General features: G+C 40.3%; 1 protein-coding gene across 1 annotated transcript; it reads right to left on the bottom strand.

Moving 5' to 3' along the window:
* Positions 1–13,512: 13,512 nt before the first annotated feature.
* On the bottom strand, positions 13,513–14,878 carry LOC145032311 (transcription factor TCP20-like). Its single transcript, XM_078981077.1, has one exon. It carries the CDS (start codon positions 14,745–14,747, stop codon positions 13,800–13,802), a length of 948 nt encoding a protein of 315 aa, XP_078837203.1. The 5' UTR covers positions 14,748–14,878; the 3' UTR covers positions 13,513–13,799.
* Between the last annotated feature and the right edge of the window lie 256 nt (positions 14,879–15,134).

Genomic DNA, 15,134 nt, shown 5'->3' with positions numbered 1-15,134 from the left:
ACTACACTAGTCATACATGTAATTTTGATCATTTAGCTCACACTTAGGTTAAGTTATGATTATGAACAAAATTTAGCCTACCTTCGAAGCCTAAGTAAAAGAAGCCATTCGATACTCCTTTATGAGTATTCGATTGTATTTCACGGGATACCACACAAGCACTTCGCTATCTCTCTTGATATTGAATGAAGAGATTTTTCCCAAGGATCCATCTGTTTTTACATCGAATGTTTATTTGATGTCACAATATGCACATTTTTTACCTTGGTTCCCACTATTTCTTTGACAAATATCTGCACAGAAATCCTCGAGGTCATGGGTGCTACCAACCCAAACCTAGATTTTGAAAGTCTGGCTATGATTTCTTTTCTCATCCCAAAAGCGAACGAGCCCTGCCTTGAAAGGAAGGTTAGGTGATGGTTCTTATCATTTTGGGGTAAACAAAACGATCGATGGATGTGACAGTTTGGTTAATTTATGGTTTTCCAGGAAAAAGTGCTCATTACTCTTCAGACGTGGCGACTTTTATGGAAATTGATCCACTTTCCTAGGATACATGTGGTAGACTTTCATTGATGGTCGGTTCAAATTCAAATTATGTACTAATTATAAAAAGGATTTGGGGGTCTTAAATCAAAACTTTACGTATCATGATTGAATATTTTCCCAAAAATCTGATTTCCTTATACTTATCTCTTCACATAATTCTCCAAAACCCTAATAATGGCGGCACCAACTAGTCATGTTGATCCATCATAAAATACTGATGAAGCTACATCTCAACCCCTGTTGAAGATTTAGAGTTCCATTTATCGAGTTCAACCAGACGTTTCCAAGTAACCAGTAGAGTTACAAAAGTTGATCGTAGCTTTTAATCACTCAGTGCTCTCAACGGTCATGAATTCTTATTTTTCCGTACCTATGACTTGGTTATCCTTGGCCAGTTCTACTGATGTGTTCAATTAAACCTCCAAATTCGTGACTTTTCAACTTACGAATGAAAATAAGTATAAGCTCACGAGGAAACACTTTTCACAGATTTTGAAAAATGACCAGGTGACACATATGTTCGATGAGATGGGTCATCAACCCCCGCTCACTAGAATTAGTCAGTTCAAGAATTCTTCTTTACCTTATATCTGGAATTTTCTATTTGGGATTTTTCTCCGTTGTATCACAGGTCGAAGTGTTGGTCTCGACAAAGCCAAATTGGAGATATATGCCTTGATCGATGGGTTATACTATGATTTAAACGTGGATTATGTTACACATTTATGGGAGGAGTTTGGCACTGGTATCTCATACACCAATGTTGCAAATGATGTTTCTTGTTCTAGGTATTAGAGTTCGATTCTATAGGAGGTATATGAGAAAGAAGGAATTCTTGTCCCAACTGATGTTCCGAAAAAAGAGTTTATACTCTATCAACATCCTAAAACAGTTAAAAATGATCCTGATTTGTTTCCATATTTGGCACGAATTCCTGATGCAATGCTTCGAAAGGTGGATCCGTGTAATCCAGTTCTTATTGATTATCAATCAACAATCAACCTTGATGTGAAAATAGGGGTATTGTTGCCCAAAGGAATTGAAGGTATTTCAAAACGTTTTAAAGGTTCAAAGTAATCCAGGAAGGTTGTTCAACCTAAGTCAGTTCCTGAGGTTGCTAAGAAGGCGGTTATGAAGACTGTACCATATCCTATTTTGAATACTGATAAAGGTCATGAAAAGGAAGTGGCTCCTCTGAAAAAAGTAGTTTTTAAATGAACTAAGCAGCCTGCACATAGTGCTCGCCACTCACCAGAAAGACACGTTGTTGATGAAGTTTCTGAGGAACCTATTTCTTCACCAAAGGATGGTTCTATTTCGAAAGTAAAGAAAATAAAAAACCTCAACTAAATCAAAGGGGGTTATCATTAGAGAAATTCATACTCCTGTTTCTCATGCTTCAAAAAAATGAAGAGAACATGTCATGGTAAAGAAGATCAAGAAGAAGAAGAAGAAGAAGAAGAAGAAGCAGTTGGAAGATCCTTTGGATGAAGTTGTATAGAAGACGGATTTCAAAGAAGGTAGTGGTTAATCTCCTATTCACAGTACATATATTGGCTTCGAATCACCTCAAAGGGAATCTCCAGTCAACTTGACTTTCGAGGCGACTGGAAGTCTTGGTGGATCTGTGAAAGTATATAATATAGACACAACCACTAATTTGGGTGATACTTTCACTACTTCCATCCCTGAGCATACTGTAGTCATACCACCCAAAGTTATGATGGTTGAATCTGTTTCGGAGGAGGTTCGAGCTTCAGGCATCCATGTGAACATATCTAATATGGATACAAATGTCAACAAGGGTGATGGGATGTCGACTTCCGAAGCTTCAGGTAACACTTCTGTTACAACTTCATTAGTTCATGTTTCCCTTATTTTGTCATCTACAATCGAAACTACACTCATCGACACTTCTACTTCCTTACCACCATTTCCTTCACCCAATCCCACTTCATTACCTACTTCAACTATATCACCTAATTATTCCTACATTTTGACACATGAATTGGTACAGTATTTTGTTATGATTATTTTAGATACATGATTTATGATATTTATTATGATGTTTAATGAATTATGGTTTTCTTAAATGATTATAAAAACAAAATTTTGGACCGTATTCTTGGGAAGTTTCAAGTTGGTATTAGAGCCTTGGTTTGAGGGATTTGGGAACACTCTCGAGTGTGTTTGAACTCAAATTAAGGAGTTGGTATAAAAAAATTTCAAAGGAAAAATCATTTTTATAAAAGAAATTTGAAAAGAGAAAAGGGTGTGGTGCATGCAATCAGCCAGCTCAAGTAAGTACTCCTAAATTACCCATACAAGTTTATGTTATGATATGTTTTTATAATTGCATGCTAGATTAGGGATAAGGATCTAGGAAGGATACCTTATGTGCCTGTTGTATGTGTATGAGCTTATGAACTGCATGCTAGTATAGATTAGTCAGTGATATGATGGCTTGATTTGCATATGCTTGATTACGTGTACTCAATGCTCAAATGTTGCTTGCTTTGTGCTTTTAGGAGTTCTATTCATCTCTAACTAACTAGTAAACAAATACACTAAGTTACATATTGTGAGGACTAAATAATTTCAGAAGGTTATGTCTAGCTCTATTTCGCATCTCTCATCTGAGTCCAACTGTTATAGGGTAAGACTTCTCATTTGAAGAATTATCTAGTCTTACTAATATGTAATGGTATTCGCGAGCTAGTTAGAGGGAGATAGCAGGGACTTCGTATGCAGCTGATGGCGGAGAGTGGGATGACGATTACCATAGGGCAATCCTAGGTTAAGATTAGCGTGTGAAGCAGTAGTAGTATAATGGACTTGGTGAAGTCAAGGCAGTTCTTGATGAAAGTACGGATAGATTTGGAAGGTAGTATGGACCCGTATTACTGAAAGTAGAGGATCCGTACTCGAATCATGGAAGGCAGAGATGAATCCAAGGAAATTGTAGTATATGTGATCCCTCGAGATATGATTAGTATTCTGATGTTGGTTATGATGTGTTTATAGAATGGTGGTATTACGCACTAGACTAGTCAGCAGTTCCGACACCAATGAGGAATCAGGCTCAGGCTTTGGAGCTGGGCAGCTAGATGACCAGACGAGGGAGTTCATATCCTCTGAGATCACGCACAGTATTCTTGATCAGACTCCTGTGATCTTCGGCACGATCAATGAGGGTATTTTGGAGCTTTTGTATGAGAGACTGAGTGCCTTCCGCACCGAGGTGGCGGCCATGATGGGGTCACGCACACTAACATTCAGGGAGTTCAGGCCTTGTGGAGTTCCTGATTACCATGGGGCTCGGGACCCCACTGTGAGCACTAGATGGTTAGCTGACGTCGCCACCGCATTCCACACCCACAGATGTCCTGAGGGGGACAATGTCCGACTTGAGTCCTGTCTTCTGAAGGACAGAGCATGTGACTGGTGGGAGGAGGTTGGGCATGTTGTGGGTAATGCTGCCCATGACACTATGACATGGAATGATTTCTCGGCTAGGTTTAGATCCGAGTTTGCACATGTGATAAAGGTATAACAGCTTGCTAGGGGGTTCCAAGATCTCCAGCAGACGACTGAGATGGTGACTGAGATCACATCTATGTTTAGGGAGAAGGACCTTCTCGTTCTGCAGTATGTGACGTACGAGGAGATGAAGAAGGCCCAATATCTTGAGATGTTGCAGAGTGATATCCGCTAGTTTGTGAGTCGATCCAGCTGCAAGACGTTGGAAGATATGATTGCTAGAGCGAGAGAGAGAGAGAGAGAGAGAGAGAGAGAGAGATGGATTTAGAGATGGAGAGGAATAGGAAACTAGAGGGGATTTAGTCAGGGGGTGTGGGCAATAAGCCCAAGGTAGATTCCCGAGGGAAGGGCCAGCAGGGCCGAGAGGGCACTATGGCAAGTGCGGCAGGACACATGATGGGGTATGTAGGGCGGGTAGTTCAGGCTGCTTTAAGTGCGGCCGAACTGGACATTTGAGAAGAGATTGTACGGCTACCACCACCACCACCACAATATCAGACTTGATTTTCTTCCAATGCAATCATATGGGACACAAGCGATCCCAGTACCCGAGTTTAGCAGCAACAGGGTGGTGGCAACACCCGCTCCTGCTACATTGAGGATTACGGATGACCGTCAGGGCCGGTGTGAGCCACCTGTTGCAAAGAGAAGGGACTTTCAGTTGACAACAGAGGAGGCAAGATTAGCTCCCAACGTGGTGACGAGTATGTATCTTCTTCTTATCTCTTTATTTATACTGATTATTACTTATGTTTATGTGTTTTGTTATAGGATCGTTCTTAGTGAACGGTATATCAACCTTGGTACTATTTGATTCGGGTGCTAGCCGATCGTTTGTGTCACATGCGTTGAACAAGCGATTCGTAGGAGCTCCTAGGGAGTTGGATTGCCCACTTGATATGGAGATAGCAGATGATAGGACTGTCAGGGTTGCGAGGGTTCACCGAGGATGTACACTTCACTTATTTGATGAGAAGTTTTTTTATGGATCTAGTCTTTATTCCCCTGCGAGGGAACAAGGTTATAATGGGTATGGACTGGTTGAGCCCCAATGAGGCAGTGATCGACTACAAGCAACAGCTAGTAAGAGTTCGGACTCCTAGTGGGGGAGGGTTAGTGATCCAGGGTGAGAGGCCATAGGGTGGATTGACCCTATGTTTAGCAGTGAGAGCGAGGCGCTACTCCCAACAAGGTTGCCCGGGTTATGTCGCCTATGTCACGGATACCCAGGATAAGGGTAAGGCGACAGTCGATGACGTACCAATAATGCGAGAGTACCCGAATGTATTCCTGGAGGATTTACCTGGGATACCTTCGGAGAGGCAGGTTGAGTTTAGGATTGACCTAGTCCCTGGTGCGGCTTTGATATCCAAGGCACCATATCAGTTGGCTCCTTCCAGGATACAGGAGTTATCTACGCAACTGTAGGAGCTGCTAGACAGGGGATTTATCATACCGAGCAGTTTGCCATAGGGAGCACCGATACTGTTTGTGAAAAAGAAGGACGGGTCACACTGTATGTGTATAGAATACCCGGAGCTAAATAAGGTAACGGTGAAGAACCGTTATCCTCTCCCGAGGATTGATGATTTGTTTGACCAGCTACATGGAGCTTCTTGGTTCTCCAAGATTGATCTACGATCGGATTATCACCACATGCGAGTCAGAGACGACGATGTTCAGAAGGCAACTTTTAGGACTCGCTATGGTCACTATGAGTTCGTGGTGATTCCGTTTGAGCTCAACAATTATCCTTCCGCATTCATGGATCTCATGAACTAGATGTGAAGACAAATGCTGGATTGGTCTATGAAAGTTTTCATCGATGACATCTGGGTTTATTCCAAGACTCAGGAGCAGCATGGAAAGCACCTGAGGGAGGTGACAAAGACAATGAGGAGGGAGAGACTCTTCGCAAAGCTCTCCAAGTGTGAGTTCTGGTTGTGTGAAGTGAAATTTCTAGGGCACCTTGTCGACCATAAGGGTATTATGGTCGATCCGACCAAGATTAAGGTCGTGATGCAGTGGGAGATTCCGAGGTCTCAAAACAAGATTTGGAGTTTCGTTGGTCTAGCGGGATATTACCAAAGATTCATTCAGGACTTCTCCAAGATCATTGTTCCTTTGACCCAACTGACCAAGAAGTCGGTGACATTCCATTGGGGGCCTGAGCAGCAGGCAGCCTTCAAGAATCTCAGACAACGGTTATGCGAGGCACCAATTATGACCTTGCCATAGGGAGTCGACGATTTCGTGGTTTACTGTGACACTTCGATCACGGGTATGGGTGCGGTTTTGATGCAACGAGGTCACGTGATAACTTACACATCGAGGCAGGTGAAGCCTTACGAGGCGAACTATCTGACACATGATTTAGAGCTGGGGGTTGTGGTTTTCGCCCTCAATATTTGGCGGCATTACCAATATGGGGTCCTTTGTACCATTTACATGGACCACAAGAGTTTGAGGTACCTCATGGATCATCCAAATCTGAACATGAGGCAGTGTCGATGGTTAGATGTGGTTAAAGACTACGACTGTGAGATCCTTTACCACCCGGGCAAGGCCAATGTGGTGGTCGATTCCCTGAGCCGCAAGGTGGTAGCGGCTCCGATTCAAGACATCTGTCTGAGGATAACAATGATTACTCCATTACTGGAGCAGATCAGAGAGGCACAGGTTGAGGACCTGAAGGAGGTGCGCCGGAAGAGCAAGTGGATCATAGGCCAAATGGCCTCATTTGATTATGACAGTTGTGGGTTGATGACCCTGCATAGGAGGGTCTGGGTTCCGTACTTGGGTAGAGTACAACAGGTTCTGATGGATGAGGCCCATAAGTCGAGGTTTTTCATCCATCCCGGTGCGACGAAGATGTATAGGGATCGTCGCCCTGATTATTGGTGGCCCTGCATGAAGTGGGACGTAGCATGGTATGTGGAGAAGTGCTTGACCTGTAGGAAGGTCAAGGCTGAGTACCAATGACTCCACGGAAAAATGAAGCCATTAGATATTCCCGTATGGAAATGGAGGATATCACCATGGATTTCATCACCAAGCTTCCCAGGATTGTACGTAGAATAGATTCGATATGGGTCATCATGGATCGGTTGACCAAGAGTGCTCATTTTATCTCGATCCTGGAGAGTATATCGGCTGAGAAGCTAGCCGAGAATTACATGAATGAGATAGTGGCACGACATGGGCTGCCTTTCTCGGTGGTGTCAGACCGAGATGTCCGTTTCACTTCATGTTTTTGGAAGCGGTTTCACGACAAGATGGGTACTCATCTCCACTTCAGTAGCGCTTTCCACCCTCAGATGGACGGATAGAGTGAGAGAATGAGATAGACTCTCGAGGATATGCTATGCGCAAGTGTCTTGTATTTCAGTGGCAGTTGGGATATGTATCTTCCATTAGCAGAATTATTGTATAACAACAGTTACCACGCCATCATAGACCAACCTCCCTTTCGAGATGCTCTATGATAGGAATTGTAGGACCCCAATTTTTTGGGGAGAGGTCGGTCAGAGAGTCATGGGGAGTATTGAGGTAGTACTCAAGACTATAGAGAGGATCCAACAGGTCCGGAGTAGGATCCAGACTGCTCAGAGTCGGCAAAAGAGCTATGCCGACCAGCGGCGTTTAGACTTGGAGTTTCAGGTGGGCGACATGATCCACCTGAAGGTGTCACCTTGGAAAGGTGTCATCCAGTTCAGGAAGCGGGGAAAGTTGGGCCCCAGATACATCAATCCATTGAGGGTTTTGGCCCGGGTGGGCCAGGTTGCTTACTATTTGGATCTTCCAGCAGAGCTCAACCAAATCGACAACACTTTCCATGTTTCTCAGTTATGGAAGTGCTTAGTGGATGACTCAACGGTTGTGCCTCTAGAGGATATTTAGGTTGATGACAGCCTGAATTACATCGAGAGACCAGTGCTATTCTCGAAAAGAAGACGAAGGAACTGGGGAAAAAGTGGGTTGAGCTGGTGAAGGTGCAGTGGCAACACCGTAAGGGTTCAGAATGGACTTGGGAGCCCGATGAGGAGATAAGGGAGCACTACCCGAAGTTGTTTCCAAACGCGGCAAACTTCGAGGACAAAGTCTAAGTCAAGTGGGGGAGAATTGTAACGCCTGATTCCCAGTACACATTTAATTATAATTTATACATTTTTGAAGAGCTACTTGACGAGTTGGGAGCCCCAGACTCATCGAGTAGAAACGAGACTGGCCGCGGGATTTTAAGTCACCTACTCGGCGAGTTGAGAGCCCTCAACTTGGTGAGTAGGCATGCCATAGTGAAACCCTAATTTCAGGACTTTGCACCCTATTTAAGCATCTTAATCCCCACTTTATGCCCTCATTTCCAGCCTCCAAGTCCCAAACCCTAATCCACGAAACCCTAGATCTTTGTGTGAGCTTGTGAGCCATTTTTTTAGTGATCTTTTTGTGTTCTTGAAGCTTGTGGGAGAAGAAGGATCTAGAGGATTCATGGAGAAGATAGTAGATCCAGAGACTTCTTTCCATCCTCATCATTTTCTAGTAATCAAGCCTCTAACTTGTCTAGTAGTTTCTTAGATCTTCTTATTTTCACTTTATTGGGTTTTGGGTCCAAGAAGCTTGACCCTTGGGATATGGATGTCCCAAGCAAGGATCCCTTCAGATCTGGAATCATTAAGGGTTGTTAAGGCATAAAGGTGTAAACTTTATGCCATTGGAGCCCCCATGCAAGCTCTAAGGTGTTATTTTAGCCTTTTAAGCCCAAAAGTTCATGCATGGAAGGAAAGTTAGGAGCTTTACGTGTTAAAATGATGTCTAAGGCCTAGATCTATGTTAGTATGTTTTAGTTTGGAGTATTATGGCTTTTGGACCAAGATCTATGTCCAAGAGAGCTAGGGTTTGAGCTAAACCCATGAAGAAGGGATATTAATAGGTAAAGTTGGAAACTTTACCCTTAAAAGGACAATTACAGGGTGCATGAGGAATAAGAAGCTTAGAACTGAAGAGTAAGGGCTTAAACCTTTAAGAAGGCCCATACAGACTAAAGAACTCGTTGAATCCATAGAGGAACTCGATGACTTGAGTCATGTTGTCTTGATTTTGTACCAGATAGAACTCGATGAGTCAGGGGGGATGACTCGGCGAGTTGGATCGTGATTTCAGGATTTTTGAGTTATAGAACTCAGCGAGTTTATAGGTCAACTCGGCGAGTTGGGTCAACCCGGAATGTTGACTTTGACTAGAATGTTGGCTCTGACGAGGGGTAAAATAGTCATTTTACCCTTATAAGGATTATCAGATTTTGAATAAGTGATTATTGTGATAATGATAGCCGGGGAGTCATTGGAGGAGCCATTATAGATTCCTGACACGAGATTTCAGCAGTCAGCTTGAGAGGTGAGTTTCCTTCAGTAGGTTCGGGTCAAAGGCACCAATACCGGCCCGTGTAGAGTAGCTAAGTGTGGGTTAGGCTCGTCTCTTAGAATTATTTATGTTTAGTAGCTAAGTGTGGGCTGGGCCCGTATCTTAGACTTGTTTATGATTATTGATTAGTATCTAATTATGGGTAGGGCCCATTTCTTAGTATTATCTGAGTATGTTTATGAACTGGTAGATTATGGTTATACAGTATTTTGTTATGATGATTTGGGATACATGATTTATGATATTTATTATGATGTTTAATGAATTATGGTTTTCTTAAATGATTTTAAAAACGAAATTTTGGACCGTATTCTTGGGATGTTTCATAAGGGTTATGTTCCAAACCCGCCAACATGTGACCCGTATTAGGGATGAGCATTAGGACCCATGGACCGGATCGAACCTAAACCTGGACCTTTTTTTGGAGCCCCGAGCTGGTTCCCAGTTCTAAGAATTGATCAATACCGGTCCGGTTTTGTTACTAGTTCGGCCCGACCGATTTTGGGTAAAAACCAGTTTTGGACCTAATTTAAAAAAGAAATTTTATCAAATCTTTAAACAAAAATATCTCATTCGTTTTAAGTCAGACTGGTGTGTAGTTTTTTCCAACGTCTAATTTAAAGTTTGTAGATGAGTTTAGACTATAATTTGTCATTTTTGGTGTTAAATTTAATGAATTACAATCATTCAAAGTTGAGATATCAAATCTGAAATATTTCAACTTTTTCAGTTATTATTTTAAACTTTTGTATTCTGTAAAAATCTTTAAACAAGCATATATCATTCGTTTTAAGTTGGATTGACATGAGGTTTTTCCAACGTGTAATTTAGGAGTTTTTAGATTAATTTAAACTATAATTTGTAGTTTTTTGTGTTATATTCAATGAATTAAAATATTTCAAAGTTAGGATATCAAAGCCAGAATATTTAAGTTTTTCAACTATTATTTTAAACTTTTATATTCTATGAAAATCTTTAAACAAGCATACCACATTCGTTTTAAGTTGGATTGGCATGCGGCTTTTTCCAACATGTAATTTAAAGTTTGTAGATGAGTTTAGATTATAATTTTATCATTTTTGTTGTTATTTTCACTAAATTGCTATTTTTTAAAGTTAAAATATCAAAGCTGAAATATTTTTGCTATTTTTTAGACTACAATTCTGAATTTTATGTATCTTTAATAGATAAATTATATGAAAGGGATCTCGGTAGAGTACCGAAAAATTATGACTTCAAAATAGTAACGAACAATGTTTTAAAAACCGGGTTTTTAATTGACCCGGTGTGATGACCGGTTCATAGGTCAACCGGTTAAACCGCCGGGTCAACCCAGTTTATGGACTTTTTCTATTTTCATATATTTTTACTTTCGAGCATAATGTATAGACATATAAAACCAATAATTTGATGTCTATAATGTTTAAACATTGAAAAACATATGAAAACGTGGTATAAATCAATCTAAACACAATAAACAACTACATAGAGTACACAAAACAAAACAAAAACATAGTTTTGGGGTTCGCTACTTGTATCAAAGCCCTATTAAAACGGGTCAATCCGGTTTTAACCGGTTCGATCGCGGTTTAGGGGAAACCTGATCGGTTCGATCTGGTCCGTATTTTTTACAAAAAATCGTTCTCAATTGACACGCCTTCTACCCCGGGTCACGGTCCAACCGGTTGAACCGGACGGGCCGACCCGGGTTTTAAAACATTGGTAATGAATATGGTGACATTGTTTGAAAAATTCAAGACAAAAATAAGGATTGTTTTGGCTACATCAAAACCTTTAGTAAATCTTTTTATCAATGAAGTCTTAGACGTTGACATACATCCAAGAAATTGGTCAACAAACCAATGTTTCTCGAAATGGGTCATTAACTTGTTTGATTCAAAGTTCAAACAAATGATATAAATAATCAAAGTTTGACCGATCAAACGGGTACAAGAAACAAAAACATATTTATTTTTATGCGTTGTATCGTATCAAACCCAAAAATATATTCATTTTAGCGAGTTGTAATGTGTCAAACCCAACAACATAACCGTTTTAACGAGTTGTATCAAACATAAAAAAGTTTTTTAACGAGTTGTACCGTACGCATGTAAACTTGTACCGGTCCAAGAACTGGAAAAACTAGACCCGATAAGCCTTGTCTGGTTCGGTCAATGGCCCTCAATATTCTCTGGAACTGGTCCGGTCTGATCAAAATGCTCATCCCTAACATGTATAGTTAAATGGGTCATGTTTGGATTTGTGTATTTTGACTTGCCAACCCGAACACAACGCGATTGTCAGACTTACCTGTGAGGCCACAAAAACATATGAGAAAACCTCTACCGATGTGTATAGCTCCAGACCACCAAACCTAAAGGGTAATAGAGTAAGTCAAAATTGGATGTCCTTAAAGAACGAACCTCAAAAAGAATAATATCGCTTCCTCCATGTGAATGAGTTGGCATGTCCTCAAGCCAACGAATAGTTTGGTAATCTCCATGCGAAATCGAAGCGAAATGAGATCAACGTGCGGGTCACATAACTATAAAAAACGCTTCAAAACAACAATGTTGGCAACTCTTTTCATAGGCATTACCAACAATTTAATGAATCGTGGTGATATTTTGTGAGCTATGAAATATTTGTAACCCAACCATTTTTTTAAAATAATGTTCTATAGAAAGAAAACATACAATTTATCATTTTTTTTGGAACGGTTGATAGATACTTACTAAATCTTACTCCTGGACTACTTTGTTATCCATAATGGTATTTGAACCCTCAAAACCTTTAGAGAAAGACACAGGTTTTTAACTCCTTGGTACCGCTAGACTAACGGCACTTAAGAACAATTGATTATTCTTTTGAAATATTCGCCCGCTACATCAATTAAATAAACAAGTTAATATAGTAAGACCTAAAAGCCAATCACTATCTCCCAACGGGGCAAACTAGATATCTTTGAAATACATGCCTGAAAACGCTAGATTTCCAAAATTATGTTTTACTTTGATTTCGTCAAACTATTAAATACGATAGTCACAAAAATTTATGCCTTCGTACATAAACCAATATGAAATTGAGAATTGATGGAAAGAGACTCTCAATGACATGACGTTAGGATTATTGGGTTAAATGTGCGATGTATTATGTAGTCTAGATAGAATAAGGGACCACCCGTGACTCTCTTTATTTCCATACTATAGACCATTATTATTGCCAAATAAATTGAGTGTCCGTTGAATTTATTTATGATCGTAGAAAAATTAAATACATCAACTTCAAACTTCAAACGTAATAACTCGAACCTGAAAAGCTCTTGATGACTCACATGCCTAGACTAAACCGAAGACTTAATCGTTTCAGCCCCTAGTCATGATTCAAATCTGGTTACCAGAACCCATACTCTTAAGATCTTACAACAAACCAACAAGTTTGTTTCGGATGATATGTTTACGGAAATAGTCATTTGTACTCTAAAAAACTTTTCGTTTCAATATAGCCTTCTGTCGACTTTTTTATCATCAAAAGGATAAATAAACATAATGAAAGAAAAGAATATAGATTAGGCGACTTGTTGAACCGGACTTTCATGTTGGCAATCATGTGGGCCCATAGTGTACTCTCGTATAAGTGGAAGTTTTACTAATTAACTTATGGGTTGCTGAAAGAATAACAGTTTTCAGAAAACGAGTTTCTAAAGACATGACACGGAAACACATCCGACTTCCGAAATACAACATAGCTATTCACACCGACACGCAAACAACTAATTTGTAACTCCAACTAATCATTTTAGTTAATGAGTTGAACATCAAAGAGTAGAAAGAAAGCAACATACTCCTTTAAGAAGTTTCCTCAAAACACACATATATATATTAATAAGGGGCAGTATTGCATGCTGCTACTAGAGTAAAACACACATCTGAAACTAAACAAGAAAGGCCTTGATTGATTCGCCCTGCAAAACCAACATGGCGTATCGTCCACACCAATATATGTATATACGATATCAAGAAAAATGTATTTAAATGGAAAAACAAAGCTATATGATTTACAGAAAGAAAAAAGATGGTGTCAGAGAGGGGAAACCCCAAAAGCACCTGCTAATATACAACTGTTTTTTTTTTTTGATACTGATGAAGCTCTGAAACATCTTTATCAGTCTCTTTTACTCTCTTTTCTTTTTTAGGCAAATTATACAATACAACACAGAAACTCCATGATCCAACAGAGCTAAAAGATTTGGGTTTCATTTTTCATTATAATAGCTTGATCTGAAAGTTCTACTGACCCTCTGAACCTTGAGAATTATCGTCCTTTGAAGACTGTTGTTGTTGGTGGTGGTGCTGCTGCTGGTGCATTCTAGCTTGACTCATATGGTAAATCTGGTTCAAAGCTTGTTGATTTAGAACCCCAATATGAGCATCTTGCGAGAGGCCGAGTTCTAACCCCGGAAGCTGCGGTTGATGATGATGATTGCCTAAAATCGAAGAAAAACTCATCGGACCCAAATTGGAAGTGGGCAAGTCAAACCCTGAAAATGCAATTTTTTGTAAATAATTGGAGCTTTCGTTGCCGAGATTGTTAGCAGATGGACCAGATGACGATGAAGAAGAATGAAACCCAAATCCGGATGTGGGTATGGCGGGCCATAGAGCCGGAGATGTAGCCATGTGGTTTGTGGGTCTACCTACCCCCAAATTCCCACCAACTAATGGCCAATTGGTCCTACTATTTTCATCAATTTTGTGTTGCAATCCGACTGAAATGGAAGCTCCGAGTGAAGCTGCACCTGCTGCTCCCATCGCGGAAGCAGGGATGGTTCCGGTACCGGTGGCGGCGATGATCGACGGCTCCGCCTGCTGTAACAACCACTGAATGGTTTCTCCATCAGATTTGTGACCTAATTCTCTTGTGAGTTGAAAAATCCTCGCCGCACAAAGTGCAGGCATCCTTATCCGACGACCACGACCTTCAACTTTGGTGTGCCGGTCTTTGTTGGAGCTTCGTTTGACTGATAATTGTGGTTGTTTTTTGGCTCCACCGTCTTCTTTTTCTTTTTCCGCGACTACGATTTGTAAATCTTTGATTTCTGAACAAGACTTGTTGTTTTGATCAGCCATGGTGGTGGTGGTGGTGGGTTGTGGGAGAGTCAAAAAACTGGAAACTTGGTGTGGCTGCTGAGGATGATGATGAGGATGATGATGATGCTGTGAGCCCTTGGGATCCATCAAAAACTGTGTTGGGTGTTGTTTAATAGATAGATATTATTAATAAATGATGGCCAACACTTTGAGAAGGTTTGATTGAAGAATGAGACCTGAATGCTCTTGATGTGTGTGGGTTTCGCTGTTTTTGGCCAAATAAAACAAAGACAGAAGTGTAAATGTTCTTAAACTGAAGGGCAGTATTGTAATTTCATGTAGGATAAATCAATGCTAGTACTGATATCAAATTTAGAGTAATTCTATTTAATATTTATTCATATTATATATAAGTTAATTTTTAATTTTGTATTGATTTTTTAAATTTATATTTATATATATTAGGTATGAAACCCATGTATTACATGGGTTTAATTAAAAAAATATATGAAATTTTAACAATTTGAAAAGTTT

This window comes from Lactuca saligna, chromosome 2, assembly GCF_052625555.1.
Source record: "Lactuca saligna cultivar CGN05327 chromosome 2, ASM5262555v1, whole genome shotgun sequence".
Taxonomy (NCBI): domain Eukaryota; kingdom Viridiplantae; phylum Streptophyta; class Magnoliopsida; order Asterales; family Asteraceae; genus Lactuca; species Lactuca saligna.
The sequence above is the reverse complement of the archived record's forward strand: the minus strand, read 5'-3'. Positions and strand labels throughout refer to the sequence as shown.